The sequence below is a fragment of the Eurytemora carolleeae genome, unplaced genomic scaffold (genome assembly GCF_000591075.1).
Source record: "Eurytemora carolleeae unplaced genomic scaffold, Eaff_2.0 scaffold410, whole genome shotgun sequence".
Taxonomy (NCBI): Eukaryota; Metazoa; Arthropoda; class Copepoda; order Calanoida; family Temoridae; genus Eurytemora; species Eurytemora carolleeae.
The window spans coordinates 77,555-97,433 of record NW_019396348.1 but is presented as its reverse complement, the minus strand read 5'-3'; the positions used below and the strand labels follow the sequence as shown (position 1 = coordinate 97,433).

The window sequence follows — 19,879 nt, the reverse complement described above, 5'->3', positions numbered from 1 at the left end:
ATTTTCAATATTAAAAAAACGGTTTTCCAAGTGTCAAAGATCAGATTTGTATCGACAACATTTTTCAGATTCTTTCTTAAAACTGACAGATTTTACTGTTTAGTTTAACACCCTGTATGCTTTGTGTCGCAGATGTGAACCAATAAAACGTATTTGCATAAAAAGTCCGTCCTCCAAATGAAAGAAGCGGGTATGCATAAATTTGAATATGCGCTGTGATTGGTCGGAGACTGGCGGTGAATATTCACGCGGGCTCTGATTGGTCCGCTGCTCTCGCTTTGCATGACTAGATGGAAAAATATTTTCAAACTTTTAAAAGTCGTGAAATATTTCAAACATTTCTATCAAACCCTGTTTTTCATCTTTCATTCCGAGTTGAAACTTTAAAAATGCCGATGATAGAAGAATTTGTTGTATATCGGGGATTTGCAAAGATAAACAAATTAAATTAAAACATATTGAATTATTACCCCCCCCCTTTTAATTTTATGTTGGTCCTTCTTTCATTCACAATCTGATATAATTTTTTATCTCACCCATCCCCGAATTTATTTCAATATTTGAATTCTAAAAAAGGAAGACAGACAAATTTGCGTGAAAAGATTAAATTTTCTTTAATCCTTAAACACTTTTATCAGATTGCCTTTGTGTGCATATCCGTCAAATCTTCTAGGACGCTATCCATCTATCTATATCAAGGCCATTACCACAATTCCATTGAATTACACATTTTTAACCGTCATTTTTGCGCCATAAAACTCATTTGGTATTGTCACCCCGCCTCAATTAAAGGTTATTATCTTTATCAACTAGAATATTTAGTTTAATTTTAAAATGAAATTTCAGCTTATTTCCTGGCTGGGCAAGGGGCCGGATGTTATGAAAACCAGGGAATAAAGTTCTACGCAGCAGGCCCGGACTGGCCTATAGATCTTACGCGGTTTAAAGATGAATTTTAGCGGATTTCTCCGATTGCTGCATGGAGCATCGGTACTCAGGCAGTTGAAGAATGACTCTCAGTGCATTCGGACGTGTGAACTAACTCTCGCGCACTCTACACACTACCTATCTATTTATTCAAGCCTCAAAAGTGATAAAAATAAACGTGGATTAACATGAAATAATAAAAAGTCCAGTTAACACTTCCTAAAATCTGCAAGGTGAATTTTAAAAATGAATTAACAATTATGATATCTGAATTAGATCAATTAAAAAAGTATATTTCTGCAAAATTAAATGAATGAATATCTGGTGACACTGTTTCTTATATTTTTTTCTTTTTTTCTCTTCTGAGGAATGCCAAGCAAGAGATGTAAATAATAGAGTTGTAAAGTTCAAATTTCCCAAAGTATTGAAATTAAATTCGCAAAAAAATAAGTATACATTAAAGTTTTCTTTCCAATTTTTTATAATATTTTTCTTAAGTTAAAAAATGTGCCTTCCTAAGATTTTAACTCAATTTTATAGCTATTTCGGTTTTTGAATCTAAAAGATATGATAAGAAAATTGGCATTATTTACGCAAATATTTTATTAAATTCACCAACAATAAAGAAATTTGCATAATTTTTGCTGTAATTTTCACAAAACATTTAAATTTTGCACAAATTTGCTATATGACTACACCCTGGATTAAGTTAATGGGCGGGTTTCATGAATTATTTATGGAATATCAAAATGGTGGATTATATTAAAAATGGCCGAACTTAGATTAGACACGGTGTAAGCTTATCTACTGAAATCTGCTCAATACTATACATGGTAACTAGAATAAAAAACTTTTTATTTTATGAATATGAAAATTAGCTAATTGCTAATAGAAAAATTGTAAGCTTTAAGTTAAATATGGATAACCATTTTGTCCAATCCCATGTCTCAATACTGAGTTTTCGTCTCTAAAATGCGCGCACTCCCATCCCTAAAATGGACATGTTAATCATGAACTGTATATACAACAGTGTATTAAAAAATCCGGAACTAAATTTATGACTAAACGCACAGTGGTTTAACTGGTAGGAAAAAAAAAATGAGTTTTTTAAACTTAGAACTAAACGCACAGTGGTTTGACGCACGGTGATCTGAACGATGAAACATTTCACGCAAAATTCAATGAAAAATTTGGCAATTACTTTTTGAAAACTACAGCTGAAAACTAGGTCTGTATAGGTTTAAAATGAATAAGTCTAGGGCTACAAAAAATTTCTGTCAAAAACGTGGTTTTTGGTGGCAGATTTTCACTTTTCTTTGCCAAAGAATATTTCAATATTCTTACTTTTGTATATGGACAAATATTGGCCATTTTCTTGTTCTTATATAAAATACTATTCTTTGTATTTATGGATAATACTGACTCGTTTGCTATTCTTGATTTAAAAAAAACTTGAATTATATATTGAGAAATATTTTATTAAATGGGTCTATGAATTATCTGCCCTATTTATAGACATATATACAATATGAGGCTCATCTATCAATCCACTCTCTACTTCTTCATTAGGTTTAATCTTTGGTTTTAATTGCTTTTTCCTTCGAATGATTTAGCATTCAAATCCTAGGATTAGTCAGTAGGTCTAGGCATAGTTGGTGGCTATTAAAACATATTTTACAAAAACATGATTTACAATATTTTGTCTATTTTGTTTTTTAAAAAACTACTACCACTATTTCTATAAAGAAACAATATTCATTTGATTTCAGTTTAGATTTCCATAAATTAAATTCCTATCAATCCATTTTAGTTTGTTCCTGTAAAATATGTAATAAATATGCAAAAATTATTAACTCTTGAAATTTTTTGCAGAAATGTTTGCTTCATTTTCCCAGCTAGTATTCTCCCCAGATTTAAATCTGCATTAATTAGAAGTCTGATGGGTCCTGTCAAACCCGTCATAACTATTCCTCTCGGTATATCGTGGGCCCTGAAATTCCCGTTGAAATATTGAGCCCTGAACTTACTTCCGGTATAATGTTATGAAATAACATTCTGTGATTCTAGGTAAAAGATTTCACGGCTGTAAATCGCCTGTTTCTAGTTTCAGTATAATTGAAACCTTTATGTGATGAATAATGTGGAAAATATTGCCGTTTTCCTGCAGTAGAAATGCGCTAGTCACTTCTGTAGAAAATCCACATTTTAAAGTCAGTTTACAAAATTACAAACTATGATATCAAATTCATAATTGATTAAACAAAGCTTTTAAAAAAGCTTTGTGAATCAGGATTTTCATTGAAGGTGGGGGGGTGATGTATTCATTATTCATAAAGGTGTATATTAGAAGATGAAATTATGCATACTCACACCTTTTAGCATTCAGGGGTTATTGTTTAGCATAATAATATAAATAATTGATTAATCAATTAGCAGAATAATTCAGGACATGAAGCATACTTAAATATCTGCAAAATAGATTCCTCTACGCCGCAATATTATTTACAGGGTGTCTCTGAAATGTGGTAATATTGAAAAATGTTAACAGGGTGTCCTGGGATATTGATATATAATTATAACATAACAAAAATGATAAATGTATTGATAATAATTTAGATAATAGGAATAATAATACTTTTAGATATAAAAATAAAAGTAAAGTTGATAATAACAATTTAATTATTGAAAATTTTATGAGCATATTCTTATGTTATCCAAATTAATCTCTCAGTTATACTTATGTATATTTAAAAAATAATGATAAAGAAAAGAAAGAGAAAATAATGTAATTTTTTTTTTTGGATTGTTGAGTAAATCATTATGTTTGGAAGTGAATAGAAACTTAATATGAATGTTCAGTAATGAATTTACGATTTATTTAAATTATAAGGAGTGAATTGATAATGAATATATATATTTAGGAGTGATGGATAATGAATATATATATTTAGGAGTGAATGGATAATAAATATATAAATTTAGGAGTAAATGGATAATGAATATATATAATTTGGAGTGAATGAATAATGAATGTATATATTTAGGAGAGGATGGATATAAAATATATATATTTAGGAGTGAATTGATAATGAATATATATATTTGGGAGTGAATGAATAATGAATGTATATATTTAGGAGAGGATGGATAATGAATATATATATATTTAAGAGTGAATGGATAATGAAGATATATATTTAGGAGTGAATGGATAATGAATATATATATTTAGGAGTGATGGATAATGAATATATATATTTAGGAGTGAATGGATAATGAATGCAAATGAAGCCCGCCCTGTTTTCCCCTTCTACCCTTTCCAGGGATTTCCATTTCTCCCAAAACTTCCAGGAGACACGCCCCTCCATCCCTCAAACCAGGACGGCGGGTTTCACCATCTAGGACGAAACTACCACGCCCCACAGAGCCCGCCCTCCTCTCCTCCTGTCGGGGCCGGTTCTCTAGATTTATCTAGAAAAAATGAACGGATTTCTCCAAACTCATTTTCAGGTAGAGAATTTTTCTTTGTAAAGTGACTGTTCACATTGATTCAAGAAATCTTCTATTTAAAGAGGTCAACATTCTGGATTCACAACGATACCCTTTACAGCTTTATCAGATATTCATCATTTTTGCTTAGACAAAAATGAAAAGGCCGTATTGTTGCAAATATTGCGCATGTAATTCATGAAGATTCCCTTGGATAACGTGAATAGTCCCTTTAAGCTGGTTGGTTATTGGGAAAAGCCTGTGATTGAAAAGTGTTATTGAGATAAATGTCGACACATTAATATTGAAATTTAAAAAATGGCGTTAGCTTTATTTAAAATAGAAAGTAAGGATATAAATTAGTTTTAGCAAATATTCAAAAACCTTTTAGAATGTGTCCACCTGTTGAATTGGACCTCCACCTATATCAATTACATGAAATACACACTATACATCCTCACCAGTTCTTTTATCATTATCGTGCACCCAGTCCTATTGTGAATTCTACAAAACATGGCGTTACTATCTGTTTATCTATCTATCTAACAACCCACCCCATTATTGTATCTATCTATCTATAAACATGAAATTGTCCCAAGTGGCCATATGTTAGAATAGTTTAGGAGCAAAGTGGTTTGTTTATCAATCTATCATTGGTTTTTATTTATCTTACTAAACATGCCTCGTTAGCATAAATGTACTACAGTCATACCCAAAATACTCTGAAATAGGAAGACGACTTTTAGACTCAAGTAATGACTTTAACTAGTCCAATTAACATAAAACCCAGAATTTGTACAGTGTGAACAGACCAAATTCACTTAATAAGTGACTTGATAAGTCAATAGAAAACCTTGTAACCACATTAAACACATAAAAATTATTAATTTATTGTCGTCTTCCTTTTCTAAAGTTTTCTAGTTCTTACTGCATAATAAATTTTTTCTCTTAATTTATGCAAAATGAAGACATATATTTCTATTTGTAATGCAATTATATCTATCCACTATTTTTCAATCAATTTACTTCTAAAATTTCTCTCTCGTAAATTTTCTTTTGTCTATTCTATTCAAACAATGGCGACCAATTCAAAAAATGAATTCCCGCATTTTAAACAAATTCCAGGAATTTTCTTGCTATAGATACAATTGCCGTTATTTCTTAAAGGCATGCCTATCAAAATATATATTTATATCTAAAAATCAGTTTCACTTATTATGATCAAAAATGTACTTTTTACAATTTTTTCAATCCCTAATCTATCTTTTAACAATATTCATTAACGTCAAAAATCATCGGGAAAATTGAAAGAGAATCCTTTTACCAATTCCAGAGAAAAAACTATTGTTTTCTTTGACAATGCAGTACACATGCAAAGTGGTCAAACAAAGATAGGGATTCGGGTGTATTTTCTTGCTTGGGGAGGGGGAGAGGAGGGAGAGGTGGGAGGGGGGAGGGGGGATGGGGGTACTTGTTGTAAGGGTTATTATAGAACAATTCAACATAAACACAATAATAACAATTATAAACGTTTACTCTGTACAATGAGGTGTCACTAATCTCCAGCAATAAAAACTCAAGACGAAAACTCTTTTCATGACGGGGGTTTCTACATTTTATTTTTAAAGTTTCTAAAAGATTTTGTCAGACACTGTTTTGCAACTATTCATAATTTGTTTGTTGTTCATTAAAAATTTACGTCAAGAAGAGAACGAACTGTTATGAACGTTTCATATTCCTTCAAATAATGTATATTTTCTCATATAACTGCGAGATCACAAATTCACACCAGTAATTTCGCATTAAAAAAATATGAATTTTTTTAGATAATGACGAAGAGGTGGATAGCAAACCAGTTAGAGACATTTTTCAGCAAGAAAATCAAGAAAAAGGTAAACAAATATTCTCAAAAAAAAAGACTCAAAAGCTGTAGAAAGGAAAGACGACATTTCAGATATCTTGTGAGTTTTTGATGTTGTTATAATAGAAAATAGTAACTTGAAAATCAACTTCTTAAGCGAAATTTGTCTCTGTAGAGTGTTTACATATTACAATTGTTGTCTTTTATATTAATTGGACTATTTAAAAATCATATTTGTTGCTATCAGTCGTCTTTTTAACCCACTGTCACTGTTAACATTTTATTTTGATAAAATACAAAACATTTTTGATGATGGATTGTGATTAGAGGTTTGTTTAAGTGGTTTTTCGGTTGGGATGACAAAGCATTTTTTAAAAATACTTTTTTAGAAAACATGAAAACTGGAATTGAAAGCTTCCAGAACAATCATGACAGATCAAGATCAAGATCTAGATCCTCAGTGCGATCACGATCGCCGGTAAGATCCTCGCCCTCCAGGTCCCGTGAGGGGTCACCAAAAAGTCCCCCCCGAGGAGGGGGTATACTGCCCCCCTATCCTTTTGGACTTTCCAGAGAAGAGCTTATTCAACCTTTGTCAATTCCTAGTTCTACCTCACCAGGCTTTCATCAGGTATAACAATAATAACAATAATAACCAAACAAAAATGTTTATTTTTTTGTAACATTTTAAGGATTTCTTAACACTATTTTACGTGAAACTTGCTGTTACTTACGAAACAAAAAACGATAGGAAAACGAAAAAAACGATCGTTTAAAAACGATTAACAACCCTAGCTATAGCTAACGTATGAATATATTTAAATGAGCGGAGTGCAATTTCTAAATAGTAAAACAATATTATATCAAAGCGGTAATATTTAACACTTGTTTTTTTAGATTCCTGGCCTTTATATGAACACAATGTCTTCCATGCCGCAAGCCTCGATCAAGTCAGAACAAATGGAGAAGTTTCTAGCAGATATACCAACCTCCCATCCCATGTTCAGACGTCCTGATTTCTCATCACAAAATCTGTCTGAATCGCAATATGAAAATCTACCAAAGAATTTTAGCAATCCACTTCAGATACTCACAGATTCCGTGAACGTTGCAAAAATGGAAAATCCTGCAAAAATGGTCGAGAATCCGCTAAAAATTATGGAAAATCCGTTGTTCTCCGCAGCCCTGCAACAGCTGGCCCGAGATACGGAGGAAAAATCCCGAAACCTCTCACCAGCTCTCATACAACAAGCACAAGCAATACAGTTCCTAGCACAACTTCAAAACCTGCTCCTACTCAACCCACAGCAACAACAACAACAGCAAAACAACAACCCAAAGGACCATCTTAAACACAGTAAAAAGGTAAAGAATATTCCCGCTTTAAAAAGGCTGTTGACCTAATTTCAAGTTACCATCTATTTAAAGATAATCATTTAATTGACTTACAACGGTAAGTTTTAAACCCTCATCTGTGAGAGGGGGGGAGGAATTATTACAATATTTTTTTCCAATATTTTTGACAATTTTGGTTTCATTAGAGATCACTGATTTGCGGATTTGTTCAGCAGCCCTTTTCCAGATAGTGTAAAGACAACAGCTTCCATATTATTGCTTAGAAAAGGGTTTATAGGGTATTTTTCTAAATCAGACATGCACTCCTTTAATGGAGGGTCGCTTGAAATCACTTTGATACTCCCTTTAAAAGCTAAACCTTTTGGGCGGTTTAGTACAATTATTATTCTATAAAAGAGAGCGCGGATGTGATCAGAATTCCAAAGTTGTGCATCCTACGTTTTCCGGATCATTTTTCAACGCTGAAACGTGCGTATGCGCGCATAAGCCTCTTATGGGCTAGAGTGGGCGCGAACTGTTTTGAATTGTAAATAGCGGACAAACAATGCAGAGCTGAAGGGATAATGGGGGGCTGTCAGCAGGCCAACCCGTCTGAGAAAATATTTAAATTTTCTTGTTAAAAATTCAAAAGTGCTCTGGCGTATATATTCCATATTTGTAAACTTATGAATTTAACCTTTTATTCTTTATATTTTGACGAAACTTTACAGGAAACAATGAATTATGGGGTTTGATACGTAAATGGGGGTGGGAGGGGGGTAGACAAAAGACTGAACAAATATGCATAAGATAATTTAGCAACAGTACCGTTGAAAGCTTTGCCTGATCAAGTATGAATTAGATATCAATGTTTTTGTTTCTTTACCCTGCACTGTTTAATTTTATTTGCTGTTTCTCTGTGAAAGTGACTTGCGCATTTTAAATTTATAAGAATCAATGGAGAAACTCACAGAAAGAACACATTTTTGAGTCAGAAAAACGAGGGGGGGGGGGGGGGGATAAAAGATATTTCTGTGAGAGATTATTTGTGTTTTCTTGACACCTTGATATAATTTAACCCTGCCAGGACTAGAGAATCTAAATTATATGGAATCTAACCTAGGAATGCAGGACTGCTCAGTGCTTACATGCAGTCACTCTTGAAACTTAAATATAAAACGAATATCTTATAAATAAATTAAAGAAAGGGCGGCTCTTTTCTTTAAAAGTTTAAAAAAATTATTTTTTTAAGATGGGAGAGCAGATGAGATATGAAAGTCCCCTACCTCCCTATCCAACGTCATCAAAGTTTTCCGCCCCCCACACTCAACCCTACCCCTCCCCCCACCCGCCCTTCCAGTTCCCGCCCACCTCAGGTAACGCCCATCCTCTGGGCTGGACGAAACTTCACCAAACAGCTCGTCGGCCGAATCGTCTGGATTTGCCGCCGGACGAATCGGCCAACCTGGAAGAATTAGAATCCTTCTCTAAAATGTTTAAACAGAAAAGAATAAAACTAGGATATACTCAGGTAAATGATTGAAGAGATTGTTCAAGAATTTTAAATATTTTAAAATTTTTAATGTTTTCATTTCCACCTGATGTTTGAGAGTAACGGAAAAAAAATTTATTTGATATATTTCAAGACAAATACTTTTACATGACATACATGATCGAAATACAACTAAACTTTTAATCATTTCTAACTAATTTTTGGGAACCCTTCTCTTCTTTAAAAATTTCATAAGAACATTTAAAATATAAAATTTGAGAATAAGTTTTTAATTTAACCAACCAAAAACTATTTAACATTTAACATGTGTACAATTGGTTAATGCTGTAATAAATATAAATAATATTCATTCTATTGAATGTTTTAAAATGTTTTGCTAATTCTGTTTCTTAAAGAAAAAATTAAATCTTTATAAATATTTTTTTGTGGACTCCCTTTTGACAATCATTCAAAGAAAATCGACAAAGGAATTGAATCTTTGCCACAAATTCTGATTTTAATCTCCCGATATCTGTGCAATCAAACGTCGTATATCTTAGATGTTTTAAACTGTCATCAAGCTTCAAAGATATAGGGATTAGAAAACTTGAGTTTTTTAAAAAAAACTCAATTCCTTTGATGCAATTTAAATCTTGATAAGTTTAATATATTTCTAACTTATTTTTAAATATTGCAGGGTGATGTAGGACTAGCAATGGGTAAACTTTACGGAAATGATTTCTCCCAGACAACCATCTCCAGGTTCGAGGCTCTCAACCTCTCCTTCAAAAACATGTGCAAGCTGAAGCCTCTGCTGGAACAATGGTTGAAGGATGCTGATGCAAACCATACAACACAACAGGTATGTACATTGTACACTGTTAAAACTCTGTTCGTCCCAAAAGCGTAGATTATACACTGTTAAAACTCTGTAATTTCGAGATTGTACATTGTACACTGTTAGAATTCTGTAATGCAATGGTTGCAAGCTCTAAAGCAAAACTGAATGAGAATTTCATCGATTACTTCTTTAAAACCAAAGATAAAAAGCAAGTGGTCTCATTTTCCTACATGTACTTGTAGAGGGCTACAAAAAAGTGTAATTGAGTCAGAGAAAATAAATCAAAGGCTAAGGCGTAGTGATACTTCAAATTTGACTCAATAATAAAAAGTCTGGACATTCCTAAATATAAAAAAACATAAAGTTCTTGATTCGCAAATATTTGATGAAGAAAAAAAGCTCTGTTATTTAGTCTAGTTTATTACCAATATATGTCTGCAACTTCTCCCCCCCCCCCCCCCTACATACATGAATGAAGAAAAGAAATTGTTTCCTCTTGATTGATTGATTGAATTCTTGACAACTTGATTGATTGATTTAGACTCAGTACATGAGCCCCCACCTACTCTCCCCAGCTCAGCAGGAGGCGATTAACCGCCGGCGGAAGAAAAGAACCTCCATCGATACAACTATTAGGTAGCAGCTTTATTTACAATATTCAATTATAAACACATTTTGAGATTTGGAATTTTAAAATGAATCTGATGAAAGTAGTAGTATAGGACACCATTAAAATAGGTTCTGTAAACTAGCCATGTCGATTTTACAAGGAATCTTTGACAAAAAACTGGAAATTTATAGTTTCTATATCTTTGCGACCTGATGGTGTGAACATTTGAAATTTCAAACTTTGACTATTTTATCTAACAAAATTAATAGTTTAAAATATCCAAGGTCCAGGACATTGAGTTGCAAAGATAAAGGGATTAAACAATCAGAGTTTGTGGCAAAAACTCAATTTCTTTCGTGAATTTTATAATTATTTTTCATATACATTGATTATATCAATATAATGAAGACGATTTCAGATTTGAATTTTGATTTATATCAAGCTTTTAAACAGCATGAAGGCTTCGAAGAAAGCTTCGAATTCTCGTAAGCTTGTAATTCAAAAACAGCTTGTTTAAAATTAAAACTTTAATAAAAAAGTCGTCTTTTTTATTAAATTAATCGCCTACCGCCGTATTCTTTTATTAATACTTATATTTTTACATTTTTCGTTTTTTTATTTTATTTGATCTAAATAGAATAGCCCTGGAGAGAGCCTTTAATCAGAATCCTAAACCTAGCAGTGAAGAAGTTTATTATATATCAGAGTCTCTAAACATGGAAAAGGTAAATATTAAAGGCACAGTCGGCGTAACAAGTAATTCTTAAAAGGAATTGTTGACGTAACTAATCTCATCATTTAAAGAGTGCCATAAACGATTGTAAACAGATCCACGTAATCTTTTGTAAATAAGTAATGAATATTTTATTTTTTTATGCAATTTATTAATAAAGTTCTACACTAAAGACAAGCCAAGAAATTACTGTTTTTTCTAACCAAGGAAAAAATTGTATAAAGGGTATACTTTTGTTAATCGTGGATGGACTTTTTCTATTAATTTAAAGGACGTTTTGCTTCGCTTAATTTTAACACCCGCGGTTAATGGAAATAGAATTTGATAGAATATACAATTATTAAAATTATCAAACTTTTCTAATTTCAAGTATCTCAATGTTATATATAATTTTTTCGTATTTTGTTATTGCTAAATATGAGTTGTGTTTGGAAGAAATGTGCTATTTGAAAAACATACATTTCGGAAAAAGAAACTGTAAAATTGTTCTAATTGTGTTTAAGTTTAAAAAGAACACATTGTTTAAAACATTCAAGGAATTTCCGTAAAAAATGTAGGGTAACTCCTCTAATTTTCCAGTTTAGTTTAGTTAATATGAAAAATTAAATGTTTTAAAATACGAATTTTTTTAAATTGTATTCCATAAACATTACACAATATCGATCTTTGAAAAGAAACTAATTTTTTAACCCTTTTCATAATTTTTTTCCTGATATTCAAATAAATTATTAAATGTTTGGATATTAAAAAAAATTATAAAATGTTCTGATATTAAAAAAAATTATAAAATGTTCGGATATTTAAACAAACTATAAAAAGTTCGGATATTTAAACAAATTATAAAATGTTCGAATATTTAAACAAATTATAAAATGTTCGGATATTAAAACAAATTATAAAATGTTCCGATATTCAAACAAATTATTAATTGTTCTGATATTCAAAAAAATTATAAAATGTTCCGATATTCAAACAAATTATAAAATGTTCAGATATTCAAACAAATTATAAAATGTTCTGATATTCACATAAATTATAAATTATTCTGATATTCAAGCAAATTATAAAATGTTCTGATATTCAAATAAATTATAAAATATTCTGATATTCAAACAAATTATAGAATGTTCTGATATTCAAATAAATTATAAAATATTCTGATATTCAAGCAAATTATAAAATGTTCAGATATTCAAACAAATTATAAAATAAACAAATTATGAAATATTCGGATATTAAAACAAATTATAAAATATTCGGATATTCAAACAAATTATAAATAATCCGATATTCAAACAAATTATTAATTGTTCTGATATTCAAACAAATTATAAAATGTTCTGATATTCAAACAAATTATGAAATATTTGGATATTCAAAAAAATTATAAAATATTCTGATATTCAAACAAATTATTAAATGTTCTGATATTCAAACAAATTATAAAATATTCGGATATTCAAACAAATTATTAAATGTTCTAATATCAAACAAATTATAAAATATTCGGATATTCAAGCAAATTATAGAATGTTCGGGTATTCAAACAAATTATAAAATGTTTTTGAGTTTTTCAATGCTAATTTATTTATGTCTTTAGGAAGTTGTGAGGGTTTGGTTTTGTAACAGAAGACAGAAGGAGAAGAGAATGAATCCTAATTCTTCAATGTATGAAGGGTCCAGCCCTAGCAGCTGTTCTTCACCATCCAGGTGAACATTATCATCATTATTGTTGTAATCATTCTGCTAGATAATTAAAGAATTGATTTCTTAAACATTGAATACCATGTATTGACAAATAAAAGCTTATATATTAAACTGATTCCCATATTTATTATTATCATTCATTGTTTTTATCGTTGCAAAGTAGTTTTTTATCTCCGTTATATTTTAAATATTTGAATTTTTTCAAAAATTACTGTATCTCTTTTTTTTAGAAGTAATATGAGTCCAGTAGGTGCTCAGTCCTTTCCTCCTTACAGTGTATCCCCTCCCCCTCAATCCTCCCCTGTTCCATTAGTCTTCAACCATAGTATATTTGGACAGGAGAATACATCATCACATTCGTGAACAGTTCCTTTAAATGTAAAAAGATTATTGGCGACAGTCAGTTTCTCTAAAACACCAAAATAGTGGAGATTCCCTTTAATGCACTTCAAAAATTGGTTTTAACCCGGAGAAATATGTAATGTTAAGTGATAAAGTTTTACGTTCAAAATTTGAAAAAAATTTCCTCAAAAATTATTTTTTTCTAAAAGTTTATATTTTTTTTCCAAGGGGGAAATGAAAAAGATAAATAACCTTTTATTCCGAAAATATTGGCTCTACTTACTGTGTAAATGTAAATTGAAAAGAATTTTAGGTTAAAACAAAATAATTTTCTTTCATAAGAATCTCCAAAATCAGTAATTTTGTTATTGTTATACTTGGGTAAAATTTGAAATAATCTATTCTTGTTTTTGTTTAACTGTAAACAAACTATTTAGTATTCACCCTGTAGTAAAATATCCAAAACATCCCAGTGATTCAGTACAATATTTTGTGATTAGAACACTTTGTAAACTTATTGATCAATTGGGTGATCATTTAACTTGATCAATTGGTTGATCATTTGATTGATTGATTGATTAATGCGTAAATAAATTCTAAAATTGGTCAAATTTTAGACATGTAAATTCATTCTACTTAGGAGTCTAGTTCCTATAGATAATTGTTTCCAATGTATTTGTTAAAAACTGTTTAGGTTAAAAGTTAAATATTATTGATATTATATAAAATATCGAGAATAAAGACTGGAGACAATTTCGTTAAAATCCTTTTCATTTTTTTTATTTTCATATTTTTTTTTTATTTTTAATTTGGCTAAAAGCTGAAATTATCTAATTCCTAGATGTCTGTAACCAGAGGCCGAAGTTAAAGAATTTGAGCGGAGGCTTAAATATGGTTGGTTCCACTTAAAATTGTATCAAATGTTTCAAGATTTAAGCCGGCGCTTAATTTAAACCGGGTTTTGGCGGATTTAAGCCACAGCTCAAATTCTTTAAATTCGGCCTCAGATTGTTTAAACCTTTGATATTTTAAACTTAGATTATTTAATCTTACAGAATTTATAGTTTGAAATATCAATAGTCTAGGAAATAGAGTTGAACAGAATCAGAATAAGAAAACATTCGTAGTCATACATTAAAGCAAGAGTTACAACAATTGGGAAAGGCAAGAAAAAAAAATGCAGAAACTAAGAATTTTTAATGCAATTTGTTTTAAATTCAGAAATAGGTTGTAAATTAAAAAAAAAAAAAACATTTTTACAATGTTATTTTTGAATTTTTGAACCCTCCGAACGCCCTGACTATTTAAGAGTTAAAAAATGTTTAGAAACTTGACAATGAACATGATAACATAACATAGCATCCTTGGCATTCCCATACTTTCGCTCCGAATATTTTTTCGTCCCCCTGCATCCAGTTTCCAAAAATGCGCAAATATTCCCCTCAAATGATGAACATAAAAACTCCTCAACTTTACCCTGATTTATGTCTACCAATGAATATTCAATAATCAGCAAAAAGTGGCTAAAACCTAAAAATAGCTGAAAAAGTTTCGACCGTTACGAAATTTTGTTGAATCTGCCGCCGACGACACACTTTATAACAATATCATATTTTGCATCCCCCCTTCCTTAAACCTTCACAACCACCCCCCCCCCCCTTCAACCACTTTTTATCCGCTTTTCTGGCAGACATTTTCAGGGGGTTTTTATAGGTTCAGATTAACCAAAACGAAATTTGGCAAAAGAAGAAGAAGCAACACGCAAACAGAAAAACTTTTAAATCTAACAAATCAAAAGTCTTGAATAAGAAAACTGTTTCTGCGCCCTGTTGTATCTGTTCTTTTAGCCACCCACACACTCTTTTCAACCTAATTCCATGGGTACCATCTGCCCCCCTTCCCCCCCCCCCCCCCACACACAAAGATAAATATATAAACTGCCTTTTAAACAGCCCATTACTGCCATACACTAGAAACATATGAATATGGGGAAAAAGTTTCATTTTCAAAATTCCATATTGTGTGAAACCTTTTTATTCTGCATATATTATTTAACTTTTTACATGCATAACATAACTCATTCACACAAATAGTAAAATGAAGTTAATAGGAATTATATTTTAGAATATTTATAAGCTTCCAGAATACAATCTGACTTTAAATATAACAAGTTTTCTTTGTAAACATTATAAGAAATAAGAAATTTCGTGGATTAATCTGTCTTCTTTTGTGAATTTCTAATTTAAGGTAATTTTTTCAAATTTATAAGGAACATACTTTTTGCTGGGATCGTGTTGCATACAGTTTGGGCCCGATCGGTTCAGACGTTTATCAGATACTTACATACAAACATTCAAGCCACATATAAAAAATGTATTAAAAAAAACTACCTAAAGGGCCCGGTATTGCCCGTATAATTTGAAAAAAAACGAATTTTGATGAGGAAAAAAATTCAGACTTTAGAAAAACAAAATTTATAATTTTTTGTCTACATTACCCCCAGGGTAACCATGGGCTCCCTTAAAAAATTTCAGCCAATTTGATCCAGCCATTTGTCCAGCTAGAAACCATATGAGCGAAGATTTATATATGTATAGATTTGCTGCATGTATTTTGACTAATTCTGAGCTGAAAAGTTTAGAATGGTGGATATCGAGATCAATGCTTGATCTCCTGGTTTTACTAAACCCGAGATTTTGTTAATATGCATTCGATATCCAAGAAAGAAGTTAAAATTCAACCAATCAGCGTGTCATGTAAAAAAATTGGTTTTTAATTTTTGAGCATTTCTGTTGTTGATGGTGTCATATCTTTTGAACAAACGTAAATTTTGGATTAATGTTTATTAAGACTAACGTTCAAAATGACTATATATAGTCCTCAAATGTGATACAAAATATTTTGAATACGTTCATATATATGCATGATTAAGTTTATATTTGTTTAGATGCTCTGAAAGCCCGCTTGTGAACAGCTGACTTTAGTTCAATAGGATATTAGTCCAATAGATATAACATCGTTTAAGGAGTATTTAAAAAGAGAGGATTTAGAAGAAAATCAAAAGTGTGTCCATTGGATACTCAGATTAAGAAATCGGGATTTAAGATATCTCATTCTAAAGTTTTCAGCTCTGTCTACCCAATATTTTATTCTTTCTGCCGCCAATTATCCAATAATAAATTTCTCCAATAATAAAATATTTCTCATTAAATCTTGTTGAAAAGAAAATATCTGATTAATTTTGTATTTAACAGGTGAAAAAATGTATCCTAATATATACAGACTAATTAAATATTAGGGTGGAAACCATATTCGTAATTTATAAATATCGCTTTTATTATAGAGAACTAAATTTTGGTAACTTCAAAATGTTTTTAAATTAAAAAGCTATCATGATTAGCCTGTTATTTTGTTTTAGAAAATGATAAACAAATGAAAAATCGATATTTCGGCCAATCACGAAACAAGAGTTTATTATAAAATTTATTAATTGCATTTTCCAACATTTTCGTGAAAAATTAGGGATATTTTTCCCTTAATTGGTTTTCGAACTGAATGGTAAAGATTTTTAGTAATTTGTAATGAACAGGATTTAATGATTTCTAGAATTANTTTTTTCTAAACCATCGACATTTGTTGAATATTTGGGTTTATGTATATTTTTTTCTTAAAAATCAAAAATAAACTTTTTCGACTATGTATAAAAAACGTTAAAATCTGCTGTCAAGCTACACTTTTTAACACCCCCCCCCCCATTATAGGGTGCCTGTCAATACCTAAATCTAGTAATACATCTTTTAGGGTTTGTTTCTCTAATTTCGATCTGAATCCAATTAAAAATCCATCCTAATCCAGCCCAAGGTTGTAATGCAAGGAAAATTAATTGCAGTTGAGTTACTTTGCGTACATATTGAAACCAGTTCTCTCTTGGCGGAATTTGTAAACAAGAATAGATGCATCAGTGTTCGTTCAGTATACGAGAAGGTTAAAAGCATTAAATTTAGATAATTTTGATAATTCACTAGTTTCCTATGACCAGAAATTTTTATTGATTTTTTATGTGAAAGATGGACCCCATGTCAGGGGCTGTAACATCCGTCTTGTATTTACATTACCGCCCAGAGACAGTACACTGCAGTACAAAAGATGCGTACACTTCTAAAATAACTTTCCTTGCATTACATCCTAATTCAGCCAATCTTATACAACGAATACACTAGCTCTAGAAATTCATCTTATTCTTGATATATAATCTTACTTATAAGACATCTTATTTTAGCTATACTAATTTAGATATATCTTATAGGGATAACCATAAAAAATGGAATATGAAGACGACATTATATAAATACTCAAGTGTATTTGATGTTGTTACAAAGCACATAGCTTTACCAGTAAGTTATTAAATCAAAGTAAAATGGGTCTTTTCACACTGCACATTTGCTGTGTATTATGCTCATTGGACTATATAAAGCTTAAACTTGATTCCAAAAGTCGTTTTCCTATTTCAGATTTTTCTGGTTATAACTGTATTCTAGCTATATTATCTTAAATCTATTCTATTGTATAAACTAATCGTTTATCAATTCATAGACAACATAAATTCTGAGCTGTTTCATCCTTATATTCATATTTTAGATTCATATGTAATACAACCCTCAGAAAATCCCTACAAAATTGTTAAATCCTAAATTCAATGTATATTTGATAGATTGAATAATATGTATTTTTAAACAATGAAAATTCAAGATCATTGAACAGACGGGCCTATGTCTCATCTCAGCCCATTGTGGAAAACATAAAAAAAAATCAAAGCCCCCTACCNTATTAATCCCCCCCCCTCCCATTTTTTTAAGTTTCTGGTTTTAGAATATATTTGATATTTAAAACAATAGAACTGATGAGATCTCTCTGTTGAGCCTAGGAACTAGGAACGGTTGGAAAAATCCGAGAATTATCGGAGACAAAATCTACCAAAAATATCAAAAAAATCCTCAACCGCACATATTCAAATCATTTTTCATTTTTAATAAGGTCGGGTTTTTTTCAGAGTAATTTATTACTGGATGGTCAGTGAATAAGACATCTTTAGATCATAGAATTCAATATTGTCAGAGTTTGCAACTTTTGAATTGACGAAACCAATTCAAATTGGTTTTAAAAAAGGGTGAACTTAGTATTTTCTCACGTGATCAAATTCTAGAGTTTTTGACCAATGAGAAGAGAATAAGTTAAACCCAATTTATATCTATTTTGATTTCATCCCGTCCATTAAAAAATATAAACTCAGTGTATATTGTCCATAATTAAACACAGTGTAATTTTGAAGAAAATTGAAAGGTTTTTAAAAAAGCTTGAAAAACAACTTTTTGAAAAGAAATATTTTCCATTGGGTAAAAAACTCAATTCCTCATTCAGTGATTCATTTTTCTGCCACCCTCCCTCAGCCCTTACTCCTCTTTCTCCCTCCACCCCCTCACCCCTCTTCCCCTTTCCCATTCTTCCTAGATTCCGTTTGTTAATTTAGTCCCTTGATTAAACCCAGGTTAAATGGCATTTAAATCCATTACAAGGAAAATACTTGAAAACTTTTTTATGTTAAATATTTTAAATTGAAATGTTTGGATGGAGTCAGTAATTAGTTGACAAATAGGATGGTTTGTTAAACTTTAAAGAGGTGGCGAGGGGGGGGGGATTTTTCCGTGGTTCATTTCTCCCACCACCACAGTGTGGTCTATGCACGAATTGAATAAATATACTAGATTTATCAAAACCACCCGGGATCCATATTGTTCACACAGTTAGGAGAAGAACATTTTTTCTTGTTATTTGTTTTTAATAATACTAATTTTATCTTACATTTTTTAAATTATGCTTTGGCTACTTTATATTTTCTCGATATTTAAAAATCGTTTTCGATTTGTCATAAAGCCAAATTCCGAGGCTTATAAATTGACTCTGAAAGCATTCACTGTAAAATCCGTAGTCAAAAAATGGTAATGCGTAGTGGCACCGAAATTCATAATTCAAATTTTGAGTAATTAATCTCAGCGCCGCGCGCTTGTTGACGCAATTATTGAATTCATTAATAATAAAATAAACATTATTTTAGTTGTGGTTGCATGAATCCTAGAATTATTACAATTAAAATAATTGGTTAATAATAGTAATTTATGATAATAATCATCTAGAAAATAAACATTTTAAAGCTCTAAAAAAAGTTTTAATTGATCTCAGGCATTGTGAATAACGACTTTTTTCACGGATTATCAATGAAAATGGAGAAATAAATGAGAAGAACAGTTATTCATTTTTGTTTAACTTTTTTACGTTAAATACAACTATTTATGTAAAACAGCTTCTCTTTCACTACTTGTAAACCTGTTATTTACAATCGAAAAATTTTAAAAAGTCTTCTTCATTGCATTAATATAGTCTGCAATATTCTATAATATAATCGCCTACCCTGTATAATAAATTGATATGTCTAAGATCAACTAATGTCAAAATCTTATACAATTACTCCAATTTCATTCCAGTCA

At 30.6% G+C, this 19,879-nt stretch overlaps 1 protein-coding gene across 2 annotated transcripts; it reads left to right on the top strand.

Moving 5' to 3' along the window:
* The first annotated feature begins 1,014 nt into the window (after nucleotides 1–1,014).
* Nucleotides 1,015–13,532, top strand: LOC111701464 (POU domain, class 2, transcription factor 2). Of its 2 annotated transcripts, XM_023472756.1 has the most exons (12): nucleotides 1,015–1,160; nucleotides 1,710–1,760; nucleotides 4,190–4,437; nucleotides 6,243–6,308; nucleotides 6,667–6,908; nucleotides 7,175–7,642; nucleotides 8,865–9,143; nucleotides 9,802–9,966; nucleotides 10,487–10,581; nucleotides 11,193–11,280; nucleotides 12,889–12,998; nucleotides 13,226–13,532. In XM_023472756.1, exons 3-12 carry the CDS (start codon nucleotides 4,203–4,205, stop codon nucleotides 13,356–13,358), a joined length of 1,881 nt encoding a protein of 626 aa, XP_023328524.1. In that variant the 5' UTR covers nucleotides 1,015–1,160; nucleotides 1,710–1,760; nucleotides 4,190–4,202; the 3' UTR covers nucleotides 13,359–13,532. The 2 variants fall into 2 exon arrangements, with proteins under 2 accessions (XP_023328524.1, XP_023328523.1); XM_023472755.1 differs by lacking the exon at nucleotides 1,710–1,760.
* Nucleotides 13,533–19,879: the final 6,347 nt, after the last annotated feature.